Here is a 25,179-nt window from a genome sequence, read left to right as displayed (position 1 = left end):
CTTACCCTAGAGGTGAACTCCCTGCAGCAGAGAGGAGCAGTAAAAGCAATCCCTACAGCCTTTCAGGGCATGTGGTTCTATTCCAAATATATCTAGCTGCCCAAGAAGAAAATGGATGGAGACAGTTCCATCTGCAAGCTGAAGTTCCTCATGGTGATGCTTGCAGCCATCATTAGTTTGCTAGAAAAAGACATGGTTTACGGCTCTCAATATGCAAGACGCCTACTTCCATGTCAACATTCACTCAATCCGCAGATTGTTCACTGGTCTTTGAGACATCCAATACAGGGTCCTCCTGTTCATACTTACTGCTGTTCCACGAGTCTTCACAAAAGTTTTTTTTTCTCTGTGGTAACGGCTCACCTCCAATAGCAAGGAGTCCCTTGTCTTCCCTTACCTAGATGGCTGCTGGTGGCATGATCCAGAAAGGAAGCTTGGGAATCAACATCCCAACTCCTACTACTTTTCTCCCTAGGGGTGAGTGTGAATGTCTAGCTATTGATTTTGCACCCTACACAGTTCCTGGAGTTCACTGGAGCACGCATCAACTCGACCTTTGCACATGCTTATGTGCTAAAAGACAGGTTCCAGAGCCTACTGCATCTGATCGCTTCAGTGACATCCAGCTCCTCAGTCTCAGCCAGAACTTGCCTTTCTTTCCTTGGCCACATGGCAGTGTGCATGTATGTCATGGTCTTTGCTTGCCTGTGCTTCTGCTGTCTACAACGGTGGCTGCAAAGAGCCTATTTCCCCCATGCACCAACACCTGGACGCTGTTCTCACTATCCCCCCCGGAAGTCGTCATCTCTCTCTGATGGTGGAAAGACCCACTCCAAGTCTGCTCCAGAATGCCCTTCCTCCCATCCTCACTGAGAGAAACCATCATAACAGCTGGGGAGCCCACATGGGAGATCGCATGACACAAGGAACTTGGGTCGCTCGAGAAGCCAGGATGCACATCAACTTCCTGGAATTCTGGGCAGTATGCAAGTCATGCCACGCATTTTTACTGTCCATCCATTCTCGTCATCTTGGACAACACCACTACGATTTACTACATAAATAAGCAAGGAGGCACAAGATCCCCAGCACTGTGCTTGGAAGCAGTGCACTTCTGGAATTGGTGCATTGCACACTGTATCCTCTTGTCAGTGTCCTACCTACCAGACACCCAAAACGTGATTGCCAAAGCACTCAGCAGGAACTTTGCAACCAACCAGAAATGGCGAACTGCATGATACGGCAATTGTGGGCATTTTTGGTCAATGAGGAACTCCAATCAGGGAGCGCTTTGCATCACACACTGACCCCAAGTGCATTCAGTACTGCTCAAGGGGAGAATTCGGTGCCCATTCACAGGGCAAGGCCCTGGTTGTTGACTGGTCAGACGGTATCAGCTATGCCTTCCCTCCCCTACCATTCGTGCCACACGTCCTTCGCAAACTTCGGTGGGAGAGGGTGATGGCCATCCTGATCTCTCCATTCTGGCCTGACAATTCTGATTTCCTCTGGTTCTCTGCATGTTGAATCATCCTCCACTCCCTTGCCAACGTTTCCAGAACTGCTCACGCAACACAATGGCAGACTCAGACACCCTGATCCACAGATGTTTCACGCTTGGTTCTTGGACGGACACCTCCATTAGCATGAGAATATTCGTCAGCAGTACGAGATGTCCTCTCCAGTAGCTGGAAGGACTTCACAAAACGATTCTACCAAGCTAACGGACCCAGAAGTGAAATGTGCCTAAACGGAAAGGTCTTGCCCCTGAAGCTGTGTCCATCCTGATGCTTTTAGACTATTTCCTCTATCTGAAAGCCTCAGGACTTGTTCTCAGCTTCATCAGAGTGCATGCGGTGGCTATGAGCACTTTCCACCATCTGGTAGAGGGACATTTGGTTTTTACCCACCCTTTGACTGCCCAATTCTGGAAGGGCCTTGTATGTAAATACCCGCCCATTCAGCCTATCACTCTGCAGTGAGACCTCAACCTAGTCCTTTAATGAATCCCTGGTCACCTCCTTCCTTTTTCTTCTTTCCATGAAGGTCACTTTGCTGGTTGCTATCCTCTCTTCAGAAAGGGTTGGCCATCTGGGAGCCATGATGGTAAACCTCCCTTTCACTCTTTGATAGATACAAGTGCAGAGAAACTTTGCCTTATCAAAAGTGGTTTCCCGCTTTCATCTCAGCCAACCATACATTTGCCAGCCTTCTTCCCCAAACCACACGCCTCACATAAGGAATGACTGCTTCACTCCCTTAATGTCCTTAGGGCCTTGGCCTTTTATTTTCAAAGGATGAAGCCCTTCTGGACGTCTCTTAGATTATTTATTGCCATAGTTGAGGGAATTAAAGGGCAGGCCCTCTCCACCAAGAATGCCTTGAAGTGGGTCTCAAGGTGCATCACGCTCTGCTATCAATTATCAGGACAGTCTCCTCCAGGTGGGATATGGGTCCATTTTACAAAAGCACAAGCATCAACTACCACCGTGCTCCACAATGTGCCCCTTGCAGACAAATGTAAGACAAGCAGGTAGAGTTCGGTGCACACCTTTTCTTCTCATTATGCTCTAGTGCATGATTCTACAATGGATGATGATAGAGAATGAGCAGGAGGACCCAGAGGCATATTGAGTAGATCGGCTTCTTTATTGCAGTACTTGTTCCCCTCGACCCAGTTGTTGAGTAAGCACTGAGTTAATCACATCACGCTCTTATTTGTTAATATGTAAATGCCCACATTTTTTACAACACCCCCAAAACCCTTATTTGATAATATGAACGCCCATATAATGAATAGTAATAGCTATATACTGAATATAATTATACCCGCTCCTGTTTACAGCTGGGAAAGGAAGGGACGGGGGAGATAACACTTCTTTACACAAAGGGTATTCTTTAGACACCCACATTTCTTATGCAGCTGCAACGCTTATCAATCCTTAACAAGCAGAAGGGAAGGGAGAGGGATAGCACTTTATCTATTAAGTGAGGAGACAGTGCCTGCCTGTGCCTTCCTCCCTAATACCATGCTAGTGGTTACCCAGATCTTTACTTAACACTTACATATCCCAACAGATGCCTCATTCGGCACAGCGATCTTCTGTTCCGCAGTTCCGCCATCTTTCTCGCACCCTCCTCCTAGCTAGGTACTGCTTGATGATCACCCTCAGTGGAATGTAATAGGGAACATCACTCGAAGAACAAGAAGGGGAGGTTACTTGCTTGTAACTGGAGGCTCTTTGAGATGTGTGGTCCCTATCTGTATTGCAACTGCACCCTCCCCCTCTGCTGCAGATCTGGTAGATCTGTGGTGGAGAAGGAACTGAAGTCGTGGTTGGGCCACCTGCACTGTATCGACTTGGGCGAAACCACGAGGTGATACAAGTGCTCATGGATGGACCAACAGACACTAGTACTTTGAAAAGCTCCAGCTCCGGGCACATACGCGTAACCTCAGTGGAATACAATAGGGATCACGTGTCTCGCAGAACCTCCAGTTACAGGTAAGTAACCTCCCATGATGCGTTGGGTTAGGACAGTCAAAGATGGTCAGTTGTAATGCTGGCCACACCATTCCCTTGCATACCATTGATAAGGTTAAGGTTCTGTCATGGGTATTTTTAGTAAAAGGGACAGGTCACAAGCAATAAACAAAAATTCACAGAAGCCTGCAACCTGTCCCTGACTCTTACTAAAAATACCCTAGGGCAAACAGAGGGCTGCCGGGGCCTGCAGCTGCTCTAGCCCTGCTGCTGGGCCTGCAGCAGGGGGTGACCTGGACCCAGGGGCCTCTGCTCCAGTCCCAGAAAAAGTCTCAGAGGTTCCAGCAAGTCCTGGAATCTGTGATGCCAGTGACAGAATTGTATCCTTAACCATTGGCTATGAAATTGATGTGCCTTAACTGTGTCAGCCTGATGGGGCTTTGAGATCTATGAATGATAAGCACTTTAGAATTGAAAGTAGGTTGTGTTGCTGTAAAAGTACTTAGCTTCACAATTGCTACTATTATCTATATATGCATAAGATTATGATGTGCTCTGGATGGCCCAGTTCTAGTTCCCATTTACATCCAGAAAAAAAAACTCACTTTGGATTCCGTGACCTCTGTGACTTCTGCAGGGGCCAGTGTGGCTGACCCCAGGGCTGCCAAAGCAGCTGGCTCTGGGGTCAGCTGCTCAGGTGGCCCCCTGGGACAGCCACACCAGCTGCTGCTGGAGTGGTTCCAGGGACAGCCACACCAGCTGCTGCTCTGGCGGCTCCAGGTAGTAGTTCCTGGCTGGCCAGAACAGCAGTGCTTCACAGAGCAGCAGGCCCCCTGGTTCCTCCCCCCACCCCAACAGCCGCCCCCTCCTCCCCCCAAGATTTAATCATAGGTATAAGCCATGGACCGATCACGGGCTGTGAATTTTTGTTTATTACTCGTGACCTGTCCATGACTTTTACGAAAAATACCCATGACTATATTGTAGCCTTAATTATAAAATATGCAATATTCAGTTCTTTAAGGTTTAGTATACATATTTGACTGACAGTTCATTACACAGTTCTCTAACATGTCTGCAGCTCATTAATTCTGTAGAGAGTTAGGTACATGCCTTTTAAGAACTTGAAACAAGTGAAGAGATTAGTTAACCATAGTTTCTCCTAATTATACAGTAATTTAAGTTAACCATTGACATGGGCATGGAACATAAATAATATTTGTTTACACTTAAATTTGTTTTCATATTTATTATGGAATATTAACTTGAAATCCTGCAAGAACAAAGACTGGATGTTGTCACTTTAAACATGAGTCCCGTTTTACTTCCAGCAGTACAATTGTAATAGTTTGTCTTTGTTATCCCAGTGTTGCTTCATATGTACTTGCTCAGAATAAAGGGGAGGGGGACAGGTGACTAGCTCTCTGCACAATTTACACAGTTTTGCTGTTGAACGTGAAATGTCTCAAGTTCAAAAGGTGATTCTCCCTGTGGCTCAGTGTGGTGAAATCAGTGAATTTGCATAAACTAACTTCTGTTACATATTCAGGCTAAGCATTTTGATTCTGAAATCCAGTGAATGACCTATCAGGCAGCATAAATCTAATTTTTAAAAAATTGATTAACTAGTGGTATACAACTGAAGAAAAATAATCTTTAGATATTGCACAACAGCAGAATAGAATGGCGAGACATCTGGTCATATTGTTTAAGTGTATTGGTATCAATTACATATTAAGACAAACTGTGCAGTAAGACTTTTGTAACCATCATTGGTACCGTACCAGCAATATGTCATTGATTCATAATGTACAGTAAACTCGTTTTCTTTATATGAAAAAAACTGAGTGCACTTCAAAATGTAGAGGAAAATAAATGAAACAAAACCCTTCGTTAGATTTCAGTTATTTTATTTTGTGTACTAGGTAATGTTCTTGAATGGTGTATATTTGTAAAATTGTTACACATTAAAGCTGCTTGAATTTATCTTTTTACTTGCTGAATTTATTTTCTGTTGTCTAAGTAATGGTCGCATACATACAAAATTTGTGATAAACTCTCATTCTGTATTCCTGTAAATTCAAATGAAAGAAACTGGAATATTAACACTTATTCCAATTTTGCTGTTCCTAATTCTCCTTAGTTGAGGATGTATACATATGCAATTTGCTACATATTTGTAAAGGTATAATTCATCAATATATTGGAATTGGAAAAGGTTCAAAAAGAGCAACAAAAATGATTAGGGTTATGGAACAGCTTCTGTATGAGGAGAGATTAGTGAGATTGGGATTTTTCAGCTTGGAAAAGAGACGACTAAGGAGGGGATATGATAGAGGTCTATAAAGTCATGACTGGTGTGGATAAAGTATATAAAGTTCCTGTTCATTCCTCATAACACAAGAACTAGGGGTCACCAAATGAAATTAATAGGCAGCAGGTTTAAAACAAACAAAAGGAAGTATTTCTTCACACAACGCACAGTCAACCTATGGAAGTCTTTTCCCGAGGATGTTGTGAAGGCCAAGACTATAACAAGGTTCAAAAAAGAACTAGATAAATGCATGGAGGACAGGCTATTGGTCAGGATGGGCAGGAATGGTGTCCCTCTAGCCTCTGTTTGCCGGAAGCTGGGAATGAGCGAGAGGGAGTGGATCACTTGATCATCTGTTCTGGTCATTCCGTCTGGGGCACCTGGCATTGGCCACTGTTGGAAGATTGGATACTGGGCTAGATGGAGCTTTGGTCTGACTCAATGGCTTTCTTTATGTTCTAATACACTCAAGTTCATGTTTATGCTAATACACTATATTTGTTTTAATGTCATCTTTTTAACTTCAGTTTGGTTTACAACAATTATGAAGAAATCTTGGCTGTTTCAAGCCATATTTGGAGAGAGCATAGGTAAAATGCTTTAACTTTGCAGAATAAATTATTTTGCAGAGTATTTGTAATTTAAACAATTGTTTGCCTAAAGGGGTGGGGTAGTCAGTTATTTTTTGTCAAGGTCCAAATTTCTTGGTCAAGATATAGTCAAGGTCCAGACTCCAGAGAAAATAATAAAAAATTAATAATGAGAAACAAATGAAAAGATTTCAAGGTCTGTTCAGAAGCATCTGATGGTCCAGATTTCACCCATGGTCCACCTATTTACTACTTCTGCTAAAGACAATGTACAGTGTGGACTAAATTAAAAATAATTTTAAAAACAGGATACCAAATAATACCGATGGAGGAAAGAGAGAGTTGAAAACCGTAGCCTTTCACTTGTAGTTTGTTGTTGCCCATTCCTTTTCTGTAATTCCATGATATTATAACTTGTCTTTTGTATAGCGCTTTTCATGTTAAGGTCATATTATAATGATTTTCCTATTAGAAGTGCTAGACATGAAGCATAACCTAGATTGCTTTTTAATAAAATACCATATTTGTCCACACTCCATGGAAAAGTCTTTACTAAGGAATATTTTACAAGCCATGTGTATGATTACCAGAAACCTACTGCCAGAAATAAGTATGAAAGATGAGAATGGCAGATGTTATCAGTGAAGTCCACGGGCAGCGGTGAAAAGCTTTGCCCTTTTTGTTGACAGTATTTGAAAAAAAGGGTGCTACTGGGATTTATGCGAAAATGCTTGAGGACTCCATGTTATGTTCCAGCCTCTGGAATGGCAGCAGTAGAATTGACCAGAGTTTTTTGTTAATTACTTTTCTGTAATATTTTATGTCCTATCACTTCATTATGCCTTATGGATGATGTGACATCCGTGCTACAAATCTTGCCAACACTTACATGTTTAACTTTGTGCATGCGAGCAGTCCTACTGAACATAATGAGACCATTCACAAGTGTATGTGTTTGCAGGATTGGGGGTCTACAATTATTTTTCTAAAATTCTGATTTTCCTACTCTTTTCTTTCACTCCTCAAAGTCAGATTGTTTCATATATATATTTAAAGTGCTTTTGTTGCTTAATTCCATAACGGAGTATGATAGGGGTTATAGTACAGATAATGTAATTCTGTCTTTAACATAGTAAATCTTTCCTGATTAGGGATGGAAAATCATGACATTTGATTGTACTCTTTCCAATATTCTTAACCTTACTAAAAAAAGTAGTATTTCATTTCTCATTTAGGAACAGGTATTTATAGAGATACAAAATTGCTTCTGTCATATGGTAATGCTGCTTAATAATCAAAGTTGCAACTTTCACCATTATTGAAATTATCTCAGGTAGTTTTGCTATGAACTCTAGGAGCTGATCGGTGTGGATTGAACTTTCTAATTAACATCTGAGAATGATACTAATTTAAGAATTTATACATGCAACATCCCCAACTGGTTTTGTACAGATAGTAGTTTTTTTAAGCATTAGCAATTTATTTTCAAAATAGTTTGTTTTCAGTACACTAATTACTTAGTGTTTCAACATCGATACCACATGCATGTCAAAATAGTAATCAAACAGCAGTCATCTCAATTTTAATGGATTTTCCTTTTCCCTGTTACCTCTTTTGGGTACATATACACAGCAAAGAACTGTGTGGACTTCCAGGCGAGCAGTGGAACAGCCCATTAGCCTAAGCCCGACGAATCCGTGTCAACTGGCATGGGCCAGTTATGTAGATAGGGCTTTTGTGAAAAGAGTAATTGTCTGGAAGATAAGATCTCTCATTCGAGCAATAGCTAAATCAAGAAGAATAAACATTCATTTTGGTAGGCCATGCTTGGAAAATAATAGTGGAGTACATGACTTCTGAGTATAGCATGTCTCTTCTGAAGTATGTATGGGTAACTATTTAGAATTTCTTGTTCATGGAAGTTGAAACAAATTTTGCTTGAAAAGAGTGTTGAATAGGGACCTCTTTCTCAAATTACACAGCACTTTTATATTGAACACTTATTTACAACACTACAATTTCTCAATCTGGATCCTAAATTTGCTGTTCACCAGGAAAATCATTTAACAAAGGTTGCTTTACATGAAAATTATTGTGCCTCATCACATTACAGCCATGACATTAACTTGTAAATACTAAGCTTCAGAGCTAAAGTGCACACAAATCTTCTGATTACTTATAGTGCTCCTCTGTCAGAATTATTCTCCTGTCATATTCATCTTTAGCAGAAAAGGGCTTGCAAAGATGCATGCTGCCAATTTGTGATACAGATTTGGCAGAACATTCACCAATTTCAGTGATGTTTTGTAGTTGTCAACTGAATTTTTATTGTGTCGTAGAAAACATGAATTGTAGACTGTATTGCAATCAGTATAACTAACTGGAAAAAATAACCGAATCATCAGTATTTGTGCACACTAGAAAATGTTCTGGATTAATATTTCCCTATTTTTGAATGTTGGAATCATGTATTACAAGTCTGGTAAGTTGTATGTGAAACAAAGAAATTCTCTGCTCTGAACTGAGTTTCCCAGATGTACAGTGATTAATATGGTCAAGTAGTCCCTGAGATGCTTTTAAACCTTCGGATGCAATTTCATTAGACTAAGGTATTATATATCTGCAAAAAAGTCTCTCAAATGATCAGTGTGTGGATTTTATAATTGAGCTGTTGTATTCACTTTGAGTTGCAAACAATCCAAAAACTTAAAGCATTTTTAGAAAATTGCTACTTTCTGACTTGTATGGTAGAACAGAGCACTGTGCTTCATTGGTTTAGTCCACCCAGTTTTATCCGTGGTGGTAGTAGTAGTATTTATGTTGTGGTTATGCTCAAAATGTACTGAGGCATACAGAAGGTTAGTCAGCTCCTGGACTAGAAAGCATCAATCTTAACAGAGCAGGCAGAGGGACACAACATCCAAGAAAAGTGGTGTGACAAAGTTTCTCCTCTGCCTTGGTGGGTCCTGCGCTTATTGGTGGATTTTTCTCACCTCAGAGGTTCACGGCAGCCCTCAGTTTGGCCACATTCATGGCTCAGATGTGCCATTCACTCAGTTAGCCTCATCACTAGCCAGCATGGGGAAAGGAAGAAGAACAATCCCTGCAGTTTCTGCTGATTGATCTAGTGGATCAGGGAACAGGCCAGAGACCTTCCCCTCTAGTGGAACCCACAGTCCAGTTCAACTCCTCCGGTATCAAGTAGGGAGTTGGAGGGATGGGGGGAACCCGGGCCCGCCTACTACTCCAGGTTCCAGCCCAGGGCCCTGTGGATTGCAACTGTCTACAAAAAGAAAAGGAGTACTTGTGGCACCTTAGAGACTAACCAATTTATTTGAGCATGAGCTTTCGTGAGCTACAGCTCACTTCATCGGATGTAGCTCACGAAAGCTCATGCTCAAATAAATTGGTTAGTCTCTAAGGTGCCACAAGTACTCCTTTTCTTTTTGCGAATACAGACTAACACGGCTGTTACTCTGAAAGCTGTCTACAGTGGCTCCTGTAACAGCTGCATGACAGCTACAACAGCTTGGGCTACTTCCCCATGGCCTCCGACACCTTCTTTATTCTCACCACAGGACCTTCCTTCTGATGTCTGATAATGCTTGTGCTTCTCACTCTCAGCTTCTTGCACCTCTTGCTCCCAGCTCCTCACATGTACACCACAAACTGAAGTGAGCTCCTTTTTAAACCCAGGTGCCCTGATTACCCTGCCTTAATTGATTCATGCAGATTCTTGATTGGCTGCAGGTGTTCTAATCAGCCTGTCTGCCTTAATTGTTTCCAGAAAGTTCCTGATTGTTCTGGAACCTTCCCTGTTACCTTTCCCAGGGAAAAGGGACCTACTTAGCCTGGGGCCAATATATCTGCCTTCTATCACTCTCCTGTAGCCATCTGGCCTGACCCTGTCACAGTGGAGAGAGAGAATACATTAGTTACAGATCTCATTTTTTTCAGGTTAAACTTTTATTTCTCCATGCAACCTGATCATCTTCAATTCCAGTATCCTTATGCCCTACTGTTGTAACATTTAACTTTACTTCATTATAAACCTTGGGTTCTGAAAAACTCAGCTATTTCGTATTTTCAAGGAAAAAAACTCAATTGTGTGCTTTTTAGTTTTCATTTTTTCTTTACCACACTGAAGTATTTATATGAATATAACATTTCAAAAAATTTTATATATGAAATAACATTTTAGGAGTATTCAAATTTTATAATTTACAATTTTAAATTAAAGGGAAGGCTGAACAGATTCTTCTAATGTAGAAGTTCAAACCGGAAGGGCAATGCATGGAGACAAGAGAATTGTGGCTAGTGGGTAAAATTAACTGTCATTGGATGTTGAAGAAAAGAGTTGGTAGATTTGTGAATTGTTGGGAAGCTCTTCTTTACTGGAAATTCCAAAATTTGGGAAGGTAGGGTACCCGATAACATTCTTCTATATAAAAGTGGTAGCTAATCTTTTCAGTATTTATAATTTTGAATTCGCTGTTTCTCAGTCAAACTGATGCAAAAGTGAAAGCTGCTGAGAATACTGCAAGTGAGCAGTTAGTGTTCAGTGATTACCAAGCATTGGTATAAGCATCACTCAAGATGCTTAAAGATAAAATGGTTGGAAATAAAAGATTGAATAAACTGACCTAATGAAACCAGATAATATTTCTAGAATAAAATATTGGGATTTTTAAAATAGCAAGATTGAGATGGCTCTAGCCCTCCAAGCTTGGGTCAGGCCAGCTATGTAAAATCTCTCAGGGTAGGTCTACACTGCGATTTAAAAACCCATGGCTGGCCCATGCCAGCTGACTGGGGCTTGGGCTGCAGGGCTGTTTAATTGCATCAGCCTGAGCTCTGGGACCCTTCCGCCTCACAGGGTCCTAGAGCCCAGGCTCAAGCCTCAGTCCGGAAGTCTACACTGCAATTAAACAGCCCCACAGCCAAATCCCTGGAAGCCAGTCAGCTGACATGGGCCAGCTGCAAGTGACTAATTGCAGCGTGGACATGCCCTCAGTGGCTAATCACTCTCTGGTGGTGGTGGTGGTTGATGAAGCTGAGCTAATCAGAGAAGACTTGGTATGAAATGTCACTTGCTAGGCGAACTCATGAGCCCCCAAACAGAAGCAGCTAACGGGAGTTTTGGAAAGGGCTTGGCATGGGAGAGTGAGAGGCTTGCCTTGCACATTTAGTGGTACGTGTGATATCAAGATGGCCAGCAGTGGAACTGTGGTGGTGACCTGCAGTACATGTGCCATGTTCTCTTTCTGGCCTGAAGCCAGAAGGGATTTCCTGTGCATAAAGTGCAAGTTAGTGGCTATGCTGGAAGAAATGATTCTCAGATTGGAGGGGCAAGTTGAGATGTTACTAACAATCAGAGAATCTGAAGAGTTCCTAGACATCCAGTTTCTGGAAACATCAGTAACCCTGGTTCAAGGAAGAATGGAGCTGGCCACAAAGAAATGAGTGAGAGAGGATGTCAGCAAGGAGGCCTCACAGTTGATAACCATCAGAAGCAAGAGGACCCAGCAGCATTCTGTATGGGTGGAGACAGATCAGACTATGGCCACCAGAGAAAAGAAAAGCAGGAGGAATTCCACACAGCTAGAAGTTTCAAATTGATACTAGTTCCTCAGCATGGATTATGGAAAATACCTCTCAAGATCGAGCAGGTCCAAGGGAATGGAGCGAGATAGAGGACACAAGTGGACAATAGCTTGGCCCAACCAGTAAGAAAATTAGGCATGCCTGCAACGAGTTCTCCAACCATCCAAGGAAGACAGACTGTCTTTGTAGGAGATTGAATGCTCAGAAGAATCAAAAGAACATTCTGCAAGGGACATGGGGATATCAGGACAGTGTGCGACCTCCCAGAGCCAAGACATGAAACGTCACTTTGGATAGGCATCTGAAGTTGACAGGCAAGGATTGGTGATGGTTTATATCCTATGAATCAGTGTCATTTGTGCTGATATCTCACAGATAGACGACTTCGTGGAACTTGGAAGCCTGTTGAAGAAGAATGTCCAAGTCATCTTCTCTGAGATCCTTCTTGTCCTACAAGGAAAGAAAGACCAAAGATTATGGAAGTGACTTGCTGGCTAAATAAGTGGAAGTTTGGTCAGCCTTCTGTGGGAGGAGATGACCTCCACCTCAGAGGAAGAGAAGACAAATCTCTCCAGAAACAGGTTGGCTAGAGTAGTCAGAAGGGGGTTAAACTAGTACAAAGAGGGAAGTTATGAGCACTTGGCACAAAATTGAGATGCTTAGAACAAAATTATCAAGGAACTGAAGGATGTGAAAAGATTTTTCTCTACACCAATGCTAGAAGCCTGAGAAACAGGAGAAATTGGAATTGCTCATTTATGAGCATAAATTCAGTCTAGTTGGTATTACTGAAACTTTGTGTGTTGGTTCACACAATTGGAATGTTAAAATAAATGGTTATAACCTATTTAGGAAGGATCAATTGGGCAGAGTGGGAGGCAGTGTGACAGGGTGGACTACATTGGGGCCTGAACATAGAGGAGCCCTGAGGTAAGATTGAAGCTTTGGTGAAGGCTGGGGCCAAGGAACGGAAAGCAGTTTCATTAAAGGGGCATGACAGTGCGTGGCTACTATGCTTAGGGTCCTTGGGCTGGGACATGGAGTAGTGGGCGGGCTGAGGTCTCCCCCATAAGCAACCAGGGAAGTGGCCTACAATTGGACAGCGATTAAACCCCTAGAAGATGATCTGAACTGTTAAAGAGGCCCATCTGGAGAGCTGGGGCCAGAACAGACCAAAGTGGGTGAAGAGTCCCCAGGGCAATAGCCCTGGGGGGCATGCCCCCCTACCAGCGTCAGGAGCGCTTAGACTTTGTTGGACTATTATCCCAGAAGGTCTGTTTGAGTTGTTCCATACACTGTGTCTGACTTCATCGGAGGGCTCAGTCACTAGAAACAAACAGAGAAACTGTCAGAAGGGGTCACCACAGACTGAAAGAGGTGCAGGCACACACCTGAACAAGAGGCACTTGCAAGTACCGCATTACAGGCACTCTTTGTCATTACCTATTTCCGAGTCACTAACAACTCAGAAGAAAATGATCTTGAATGCTTATGGCTCTATGTCCTAACAGATAAGCACATGATGGGGTACTACTTGGTGTCTGCTACAAACCGTTAAATCATACCAGGAAACAGGATGGCCTCTACCTTACGTGCCTGTCTGCAACGTATAGGAGGAAAAAGCTGCGTGATCATGGGGGACTTGAATTTGAGTGACATGTACTGGAGGTCTCATGCTCCCTGTACTAAAACATACATGGAATTTCTAAATATTATAGGTGACAATTTCCTAATTCAAAAAGTGTTACTGCCAACACAGGGGAATTCTATGTTGGACTATGTCCTAACAGATAAAGAGGAACTGATCACAGACCTAAAAATTAACGTTATCTTAGGAAAAAATGATGGACTTGATCATGTTTATAATTGCAAGCAGACTAAAGTCCAGATCAGTAAAACAATATATATACTTGGTGCTTTAAGAGGGCCAATTTCACAAAGCTGAAAACAATTATGAGCCAAATCAGCTGGGAAGAATTTAATCGGAAAAATGTGACTGATAATTGGGAATTGTTTAAGAACACTTTACTAGATACTCAAAAAGCCACAGTAGAGGAAGAAGGCTGTTCGGGCATAAATAAAAATGACCTGGGTCGGAGGAGAAATGAGAGCAGATGTAAAATATCATTTCTTTTTTTATTAAGAAGTAACAAATGTAAGAAAGGGTACATTGATAAGAATGAATACATATCCGAAGTTAAGAATTGTAGAAATTGATAAGGGAAGCCAGGGGACACAAGGAGAAATCTATTGCCTACAGACTTAAGGCTGATGAGGAGGAGGTTTTAAAATATATTAGGAACAAAAATAATCCTGACAATGGTATTGATCCATTACTAGATGGAGATAATAGAATTATCAGTAATAATGCTGAAAAGGAAGAAGTGTTCAATATATATTTCTGTTCTGTATTTGGGGAAAAAACAGATAATGCAATATCATTATATGTTAACACTTTCCATTCCATTAGTATAACTGGAGGGTGATAAACAGAAACTACTGAAGTTAGACATTTTTAAATCAGCAGATCCAGATAACTTGCATCCAGTAATTTTAAAAGGGCTGATTGATAGAAACTATTTGCTAAAATCCCCTTCCAGGACTGATCTACTGGAAAGGTAATTTACTAGTGTAGTTCAAAAGGTGCTCAAGATCTGAAGGTACAGATTCTAATGACCTGTGTGGGGGAAGTAATGGTTTCATCTGATAGAATTTGTTTTCCAGATTTTTTTAATGTTTGTTTTACACAAAACAAATTTTATAGTTTAAAATCCCTATAATCTGTAAACAGTGGTACTAAACACAACAAAATAAAGGTATTCAACATTTGGGTCATTTATTGCACATTTTGATTGCTAATGTCACATACCGGCAGATTTGAAGGTTAAGAGCTATGCTAATACAAAATGAGTAATTTAAACAAACCTTGTAGGGGGAAGCATAGCTCAGTGGTTTGACCATTGGCCTGCTAAACCCAGAGTTGTGAGTTCAATCCTGGAGGGGGCCATTTAGGGATCTGGAGCAAAAATAAGGGATGGTACTTGGCCCTGCTGTGAAGGTAGGGACTGGACTCGATGACCTTTCAAGGTCTCTTCCATTTTATGACATAGGTATATCTCCATATTAGGGGGTTCCAAAGAGGATGGAGCTAGACTGTTCTCAGTGGTAGGAGATGACAGAACAAGGAGTAATGGTCTCAAGTTGCAGTGGGGGAGGTTTAGATTGGCTATTAGAAAAAAATTTCACTAGGAGGGTGAAGCACTGGAATGCGTTATCTAGGGAGGTGGTGGAATCTCCTTCCTTTTGAGGTTTTTACGGTCAGGCTTGACAAAGCCCTGGGTGGGATGATTGCAGTTGGGGATTGGTCCTGCTTTGAGCAGGGGGTTGGACTAGATGGCCTTCTGAGGTCCCTTCCAACCCTGATGTTCTATGATTCTATGATTTTAAGTACTTCATTTCAGGTATACTACAAGACAAATTCAACTTTCAGTTCCATTACCAAATACTAAGGATGTAGAAATAATGTGAAAATTTAAAGGAGAATTAAAAACCTTTGTGGATTCTAATGCAAGATGGTTGGTTGAATGGGAGAAGTGACCTGGTAACATACAGTGGAAGAATGCATTCCTACAGATGCATTCTACATCTAACATAAGAACCACAGGAAGTTTACTCCTAGGGGAATTCTGTGCCAGTGCACATGTACAGAATTTATGTCCCCCGCAGATTTCTTTGCTTCCCTGCAGAAAAATGACTTTCTGACGGGGGGAGTAAAGGGAAGCCACAAGGGCAGTCATGTGACCCTCCACAGCAGTATTTTTCAGGTGCCCAGGGCAGCTGTCAGAGAGGTAAATCACTGCGGGGCAGAGGGTGGGACTGGGGAAGACTTGGCTGGTGGCACCTACGCTGGCCAGGATCAGTTGCTAGTCCTGCCTCGGTTAGGGGTGGATGGGACTTCCTCTTCCCCTGCATCGCATGGCATCCAGCACTGGGTCAGACTCCACCCCCAGATTTCTCCCCTGCTGCAGGAAGCTCTGCAAACTCCCCCCACTCTCCCGCGCCACTCATTTCCTGCACCCATCGCTCCTCAGCTGCAGGGGGAGGGATCTGCTCCGCCATCAACCCAACCCCCATGCATCCAGACGCCTCTTATCTCACTGAGCCTTACCCCATTACCTACATCTGGACCACCGTCGCGAGCCACTCGCACGCGGATCCCCATCCCAGCAAGCACTAATCAGCAGTACTTCATTCTCCACCCCATTGAGCTCCGCTCCTCCAGCATCTGGACCCCCCACTGATGCCCCCACATCCAGACCTCCCTGCTGAGCTCTATCCCCCCAACCCTGCTGAGCCCCAACCATCTTCACCTGGACCCCCCTGCAGAGTCCCATTACCATTGCACCCAGAACCCCCCAACAAGTCACTGTGCATCCAGATTCCCCCCCGCCCCGGCACCTGGATCCCCCACTGAGCTTGTCTGCTCCTAGATTGCCCCACAGAGAACCCTCTCAACCCAAAGGTTGACATCCCCCTCCCCCCACTGAGCCCCTCCACACTTGGATCCTGTCTTGCTGAGCCTGCTTGTCCACACCTGGGGTGTTTGTGGGGAAGGTCCAGTCCTCGCACTGTGTCAGTGGTGGACAGGGAACTGCACAGTGATCTCCCACCTCTGTGCAGCCAGTGGCCTGTGCTCCCCAATGCCATGCCGGAGCCTCCACATTTATTTGACAAAATTTGCAAAGTTTTGCAGAATTTTAAAATATTGTGCGCAGAATTTTTAATTTTTTGGTGCAGAATGCCCTCAGGAGTAAATGTATCCAAGTTGCTAAAGATGCTGCCGAAGAATGCAGAAAGAAATATGAGAGTGAGGTCTCTGCCATTTATTCATATAAGATTTTTCTTCCCTTTTTTTTTTTTGCTGTTAAGTGCAGTTATCCCATATGCCAGGTGAGTTTCCAGCACACTATTTAAGCCTTGTTCAGAAAAAGTGATGCCTAAGACTGTCCCAAACTATATGGAAAAATGCAAAACTTTTCCTACAACCATCTGCATGATGGACTGGAAAAGAGGACTGATGACCCAGCTTCCCCAAGGCACTTTTTGGAATGCTGTGGGGGTTTTTTCTATGTATACATCTAATTTCCATATCTGATGAAATCTGAACTAATCCCGGTGATTTTGACCAAAACGTAGCATGTGTTTTACTCAACAAGGAACTCTGCTTAAAGATACTGTGCTTAAGAAAGCAACTGAAGGGGGCTTCACAGGACTCTGAAATTAATGGTGACTGACATTACAGTTACAGTTTTGGTTGAAAGCTGGCTTGATCTAATGAAAAATACAATTTGAGCCATGCAAAGGCAAAACAAAACAAAAAATGAATAAAGCTATAACCCTTTCCATTCACTAGCTAACATGATTTATCCTAAAACCAGAGGTTATTGCTTGAACCTAGACTTGGAAGAAGAGTTTGAAGTTTGATGGACAGGGTTATCAGAGTTGACTATTTTAATCGTATTTTAACATTCATATTCCAAAATTCTGTTTGTTTGTGAAATAAGTTATTTGTTGCCCCAAAATGGTGGGGAAATTGTGGAAGTAAAATTGCAAAAGTCAGGACCGCTGAATTCAGAGTTTTGTTAATTTTTAAAAGATCTGAATTCCTGTTTGGCCAGCTCAGCATCAATGATTTGCTTAGAGTGTACTGATATCTAACAGATGCAAAAGAAAGGCAAGCCTGAAAGCAGTCAATAGATTGGGAACTCATTTATTGCATGTGTTTTACTTGCTTTTCATTTTTGACCATGATTTTTATGTTTGAGGAGTAAATAGACATGCAGCATGTATTGCATAATATGTGTCAAGTTTTCCATTTCATTAAAGTTTCCTAGCTTGTCTCCCTCACCTTGCCTCCCTCCTCGGCCTTTTTCCAGAAAAAAATCTTCGCTTCAAGGTTGGAAAATCACAACACCCTTGGTTCATTCATATGTTAACAGATAAGTAGATGGCTTAGTTAGCTAGTTTCTTGTAAACATTATCGAAGAATGAGTAGCAGCCGTGTTAGACTGTATCCGCAGAAAGAAAAGGAGGACTTGTGGCACCTTAGAGACTAACAAATTTATTTGAGCATAAGCTTTCGTGAGCTACAGCTCACTTCATCGGATGCATTCAGTGTAGCTCACGAAAGCTTATGCTCAAATAAATTTGTTAGTCTCTAAGGTGCCACAAGTCCTCCTTTTCTTATTATGGAGTAGCTCTTAGGAATTTTTAAGTGAATGAGGAAAGGGCAGTGGGTTTGTGTGCCAGCTCAGGATAATGTTCTGTTTTAGGCAAATGTGGGGAACAAAGTGCGGGGGAGAGATTTGATTAAGTTGATAAAAAGGTTCTCAAGGCTGACAGAACTGGTGGAGCAGTTCCAGAATTATCAAAGTTCCCAAAGACAAGGATAGAAAAGTCAGGTGGAGTTATGATGGGCCTTTAAGGGTATGTTGGCATTGCATTTAGACACCTGTGGCTGGCTCGTGCCAGCTGGCGTGGATAGGGGCTGTTTAATTGTAGTGTAGATGCCAAGCCCAAGCTCTGGGACCCTTTGCTGGGGGCTGGAGTTGGGGGTGGAGATGTCCCAGAGCTCAGGCTCCAGCCTGAGCCAGAAGGGCTACACTACAATTAAACAGTTTCTTAGCCTGAGTCAGTCGGCATGGCCCAGTTGCGTGTTTTTAATTGCAGTGTGGAAATATTTTAAGGGGTTCACAAAAACCTTAAATTTAATGTGATGGCAAAATGGGAGCTATTGGGCTCTGAATACACATGGAAACAGCATGATGTGGTCAAAATGATGACATTAGGACAGCTTTTTGCATCTCCTGAAGAAAAAAGAAATGGATGCTGGGGGCGGGGGGGGGGGGCAGTGTAGAGGCTATGTTAATCAAGACTGGAGATGAATGCTGTGTCTATGTAGAAAATGGTGGGTTTTTTTTGTTTTGTTTTTTTAAATGTGTTGGACACTGCCTGCCTGGCTGCTCTGTGGGCATCAGAGTGGAAACAGTTGAAGACTGAAAGGGAGAATATTTGTTCAGCAATAACAGGCTGGAGGAGTGGAGACTAGCACCAGCCCTGCTGGTACAATTTGTAATCTTAGTGCATTTTTTCCCAGTTCTATTATGTTGTTGAAATCCCTGTTTTCCCTGTTGAATAAAGAAGCTTCTTTGGATGGTATTACGGGGCTGTTTGAATTGGTGTAAAAGGGGTAAACCTTGATCTTCAGGAAGGTAAAGGTCTTCTGACTGAGAAAATGAACTGTTGGTATGTGGAAAATATTTGAATTTAGGCTCTTTTAGTTTTTACACATTTATTATTCAACTGAATTACATTTATGCTGTTCCATGGTTGATATTTTTTAGTCTTTTGATACTCGTGGTTTTAGAGCAAGTTAACCAGGCTAAATGAGACAGTAATAAATATGCCATTTCTCTTGGTAATATGTGAATATGGTGCACCAGGGCACAGACTTTGCTAGATAACATAATAGTAGGGGAAACTCGAGAACACTGATCTCCTCCTACATATATTTCTCAGCATATACCTCTAAAAGCACTTGTGGTGATCCTGACCACATCTGATGCTGGAAAATCAGGATATCATTGCAGTCATCTCCTGAATAATTTAAGCTTTCATAATTAATGAGCCTTACATTTTGTATTTCATCACTATTTTAATTGTGTAGTTGTACTGTTACGTTAACTTCTACAATTGTAATAAAGATATAGTTGAAAGCTACTAGTAGTGAAAAAATCGAGTGCTTTAATGTATAACCAGTGCATGTTTTATCCAGTATGTTATGGACACAGAACTGTTATTTCATCTTCACTTGCTTCAGTTGTTCATTATGGTAGACACCTTACTAAATGTTTGCCAGTGAACAGTGTGGTGGGGTTTCTCTAAAGTAGGGCTGTTGTTTAACAATGTGATTAATCAATAGAATACCAATTGAAATTTATTAAATATTTTGGATGTCTTTCTACATTTTCACATATATTTATTTCAGTTACAACACAAAATACAAAATGCACACTGGTCACTTTATATTATTTTTGATTACAAATATTTGCACTTTAAAAATGATGGGGGGAAAAAACAGTATTTTTCAGTTCACCTCCTACAAGTACTGTAATGCTATCTCTTTTCGTGAAAGTGCAACTTACAAATATAGATTTTTGTTGTTGCATAACTGCACTTAAAAACAAAACAGTGTAAAACTTTAGAGCCTACAAGTCCACGCAGTCCTACTTCTCGTTCAGCGAATCGCTAAGAAAAAGTTTGTTTACATCCACAGGAGATAATGTTGCCCACTTCTTATTTACAATATCATCAGAAACTGAGAACAGGCATTTACATGGGACTTTTGTAGCTGGCAGTGCAAGGTGTATTTATGTGCCAGATATGCTGAACCACTGGTTCTCAAACTTTTGGACTGGAATCCCTTTCACATAGCAAGCCCCTAAGTACAACCCCCTATAAATTAAAAACACTTTAACACCATCATAAATGCTGGATGTGAAGTGAGGTTTGGGGTGGAGGCTGACAGCTTGTGGACCCCCCTGCCCCATGCAATAACCTTGCGACCCCCTGTGGCATCCCAACCCCCAGTTTCAGAACCCCTGTGCTTAACATTCATATGCCCCTTCATGCTTCGACCACCATTTCAGAGGACGTGCTTCCATACTGATGATGCTTGGTTTATTTTTTTTTTTGTTTGTTTTTTATAAAAGTGTTAATTACATTTGTGACTGAACTCCTTGGGGGAAAATTGTATGTCTCTGGCTCTGTTTTACCCACATTCTGCCATATATTTCATTTTATAGTAGTCTCGGATGATGAGTCAGCACACGTTCATTTTAAGAACACTTTTGCTGCAGATTTGACAGAATGCAAAGAAGGTACCAATGTGAGATTTCTGAAAATAGCTACAGCACTTGACCCAATGTTTAAGAATCTGAAGTGCCTTCCAAAATCTGAGAGGATGAGGTGTGCAGCATGCTTTTAAAAGTCTTAAAAGAGCAACGCTTTGATATGGATACAGAAAATCTGTTGCTGGTGGTATCTGACTCGGATGATGAAAATGAACATGCGTTGGTCCACACTGCTTTGGATTGTTATTGAGCAAAACCCATCATCAGCATGGACACATGTGCTCTGGAATAGTGGTTGAAGCATGAAGGGGCATATGAATCTTTAGCGCATCTGGCATGTAAATATCTTGCGATGCTGGCTGCAACAGTGCCATGAGAACACCCGTTCTCACTTTCAGGTGACATTATGAACAAGAAGCGGGCAGCATTATCTCATGCAAATGTAAACAAACTTGTTTGTTTGAGCGATTGGCTGAACAAGAAGTAGGACTGAGTGGACTTGTAGGCTCTGAAGTTTTACATGGTTTTATTTTTTAATGCAGTTTTTTTGTAGATAATTCTACATTTGTAAGTTCTACTTTCATGATAAAGAGATTGCACTACAGTACTTATATTGGGTGAATTGAAAAATACTATTTTGTTTTTTTATAGTGCAAATATTTTCAATAAAAAATAAATATAAAGTGAGCACTGTACACTTTGTATTCTGTTATAATTCAATATATTTGAAAATGTAGAAAACATCCAAAAATATTTATATAAATGGTATTTTATTATTGTTTAACAGTGCAGTTAATCACCATTAATTTTTTAGGTTTCAGAGTAACAGTCGTGTTAGTCTGTATTCGCAAAAAGAAAAGGAGTACTTGTGGCACCTTAGAGACTAACCAATTTGTTTGGTTAGTCTCTAAGGTGCCACAAGTACTCCTTTTCTTATTAATTTTTTAATTGCTTGACAGCCCTACTCCAAAGTTTAAAGCTAGCCTGATATCATGGTTCTGACAAGAACTTTTAAAAATCAATCAAACCTTTATTTTACTGTTGGGTAGTAGTTATAAATTACTTTAAAGAAGTGAATACATAAAATTAAATATTAAGCCTGGATAAAGTTGTGTATTTCCACTGTTTTATAAACTGGTAATTTTTAATCGTCAAAGCTTCTGGTTTAGAGCTTTATTACTGTTGGAGCCTTAAAGCTGAGGTTTTTGACACAGTGCTGAAATTGAAGATTTGATCCTTAAACCTGTTGACTGCATAAATGAGTCTGAAAAGATCAGTTCAGTTACTGAAACAGACTAGAGAAGTCAGGTATTCTCTTAATTCTTCCAGTTTAGTGGTAAAACAGGGTTTCTTTTGGACAAATGACTAAAATGGGGGAGGTTTTTTTAAGCTCACTGGACTAAATGGCAGGACTTTAACGTATTGTTCAACATTAAGTTACGGCAGCCAGACTTTATTAGAATCAAAATTGAATGGCGTCTAAAATAAATGTGTTCAGATTTAATGTGTATGTTGTTAGAGTACAGAATATAGATGCACATATTTTTAGAGCTGAAATGTGTGTCTTTGTGAATGTACATGTACTTGCACTCGTACTGATTTATACAGATTTTTTTGTCTTGTATGTTTAGTATTATAAATTTTGCTAATTTTAAAAAAGATGGGCGGAATCAAGCAGACTGCACTGTGGATGAAATCCGTTATGGAGGGATTAATATTTTTCATCTTGTGTTTTCTCTTTGGCCAGTTGCATGGATTCCTCCTTGAAGGAAAAAATAAGTTTCATGCACCTTTAAAAGCATCATATTATAGTTTTTAAATGTTACTAAATCAGCTTTGGGAATTGCATGAAGCAGGAAAAATCCAAGCTGACAGTTATAATGTTTTGTGCGTGTGTAGTAATGCTTGACACTTCTGATCACTGCAAAACTGCCACATTTTTCAACTGACTGCAGTATGGGTCGGTGGGAATTTTGCCTTAACTTCATTAGGCGAAAAATTGAGTTCTGTGTGAAGTACAATTCAGATTGGAAGTTTTGATCTTCACCGTTTTATGTAGAAGTCTTTGCCCCTAAGTGTTGCATCTAAATATAAGCATGTCTTTAAGAAGCCTAACTTGTATAAAATGCTTTCCAGATCTCTCATCTCTGAGGGGATTGTTCACGGGAGCACATGTCTGAAAAGTAGAGGTGGATTTAAATTGGGTGTTAACGTCTTTTAAGGAACTTCATCTTTTTAAAAAGATTGTGTTAGCATAATTTACTGACTCACTATAACAAACTGATTTTTAAAATGATAATTTTATTTACTTTTGAATTTATTTACACTTGAATGCCTTTTTGCCAGTTGTTTTGAGGATAATTACAGGATATACAGCTTCTTGGTATTCATTCATTCATATATACACATACACAATAGTATTGATGGAAAGGGGTGAAAAAGAAATAATTAACTCCTACCTTCAGAAGTTCAGGTTTTAAAGAGTATTTTATTTATTAACATGTTATAAGCCAGGACTACAGGAGAAACTTTCATTAGTATAGCAATGTCATTAAGAAGTTTAGGGTGGGTTTTTTGCATCATTTCTATACTGGCTGAAGTTCTGTTCATTCTTAAACTTCATGGCCTGATACGATTATTGTGGGACAAGACCGTAACAACCCTACTGTAGACACAGTTATATCAGCATAAAAGTGCTTTTGCTAGTATATGGTTTTATTTGCTCACTGAACCAGTGTAAGTTATACTAGCAGAAGTGCTTCTGTGTCATTATAGGTATACCAGCAAACTTATTCTAGCACAGAGCTGGCCATAGATCGTATCTGAGTTTCCAGTCTTATTCCTGAAACGAGCTGCTTAATTTTTGTGCTAAATAAGGAGATCATAGAAGTTTGTTTAAAACTTGGCATTCTTTGACTAGTTATGCTATATTGGCAGCCTTACAAAATCCTACTTGCCCAGCATGAATAACTCCTAGGCAGTTGAGAAAAGATACCTGATAGTAAGAGTGGCCAGTAATTTTTGTGTATCTTCTGATAAACGTTTGTGTATTTTGTAAGGCCTCTATGTTGAAGTTTTTTGATAGGAAGGCATTTTGCAATACTATAAAGCGACGCTATCAACTTATAAATAATACCTGTGTCTGAAAATTTGAACATGCTGTTGTAATGCTTAATATTACTAAAATTAAGAGATTGGGAGCCTGTGGAATGATTGGCAGGGTGACTTTAGGTATCTGCGAGTGCATATATAGACACACACGCACACAAACACTTCTAAGATTTCAGATTGATGGTGCCCCTTGAGTCAGAGTAATTCACTTCCAACTATCCTATCTTATTTTATGTCAATCATATTAAAGTACTAAAACTATGCTTCAGATTTGCCAGTAATTCTGTGTTTTCCCTTTTCAAGGTATTTAGTGGATAGTCGCTGGTTCAAACAGTGGAAAAAATACGTTGGGTTTGACAGCTGGGACAAATACCAGATGGGGGATCAGAATGTGTACCCTGGTCCCATTGATAATTCTGGACTTCTCAAAGGTAATTTATTAATATTTACATGGAATAAAGATGTAAACTTAAACTTTTAGTTCCCATTGGTACAATTTTAATCTGTTACAGTAATAAATCCCACTTTGTATTCCTTGAACAATTTTATATATGTATCTTTGGTAACTTTCAGTTACAAAAACAATTTATCTTCATTAACATTTAGTTAATGTAAACATATTTTGTTCAGACAGTGATGGGGTACCAATATTCTTAATGATTTATTACAGTTCATAAATTTGGATTTTTATAATACTAGCTGTGGCCTCTGTTATGGTAATATCAGTATTTGATAACATGCAAGGTTCTTTTGATTTTCTGTCTGATTAGCTTAAGGATAGCTTTGAATCAGCCACAGAAGTTGATGAACTCAGTGCAAGTTCACTAATATAAGCCCTTGAATGCATTCAGAAGTTGCACTGCTTCTACATAAAACATTTTTAAAGTGCAAAATGCTGTGCGTACACTCTAATTTAAAACAGGCTTATCTCATTTTGCTTAAATTGATTCCTAATTGATTTAAGCAAGACTGAAATGTTCACGCATCCTTTTGTACTGGTATAAACTAAATTGTGTTAAAATTACACCTTGAGGCTATGTCTGCACTACATGCCACTGGCAGCAGCGTTTAGGATACATGTAGCTACAAGCCTCTGTGAAAAGCCTGCTGCGTCCATACTGCAGTGTGTAGCTACGCAAGTCAGTGAAAGGCTCTGGCATGGA

The 25,179-nt window shown here is 40.7% G+C and overlaps 1 protein-coding gene across 4 annotated transcripts in view; it reads left to right on the top strand.

Annotated features, from left to right (window-relative positions):
* Positions 1-25,179, top strand: part of USP15 (ubiquitin specific peptidase 15) — a 136,932-nt gene that overhangs the window by 8,961 nt on the left and 102,792 nt on the right. For all 4 annotated transcript variants that reach the window (XR_014714461.1, XM_084651786.1, XM_084651785.1 and 1 more), the window contains exon 2: positions 24,320-24,447. Coding sequence is in view for 3 of the 4 variants with exons in the window: in XM_084651786.1 (XP_084507912.1) it covers positions 24,320-24,447 (128 nt within the window). In the remaining variant the exon portion in view is untranslated. The remainder of the gene's footprint in view (positions 1-24,319; positions 24,448-25,179) is intronic.

Source organism: Lepidochelys olivacea (assembly GCF_965140295.1).
Source record: "Lepidochelys olivacea isolate rLepOli2 genome assembly, chromosome: 1".
Taxonomy (NCBI): domain Eukaryota; kingdom Metazoa; phylum Chordata; order Testudines; family Cheloniidae; genus Lepidochelys; species Lepidochelys olivacea.
Note: the sequence above shows the minus strand (reverse complement) of the source record. Positions and strands in the feature narration are given on the sequence as shown.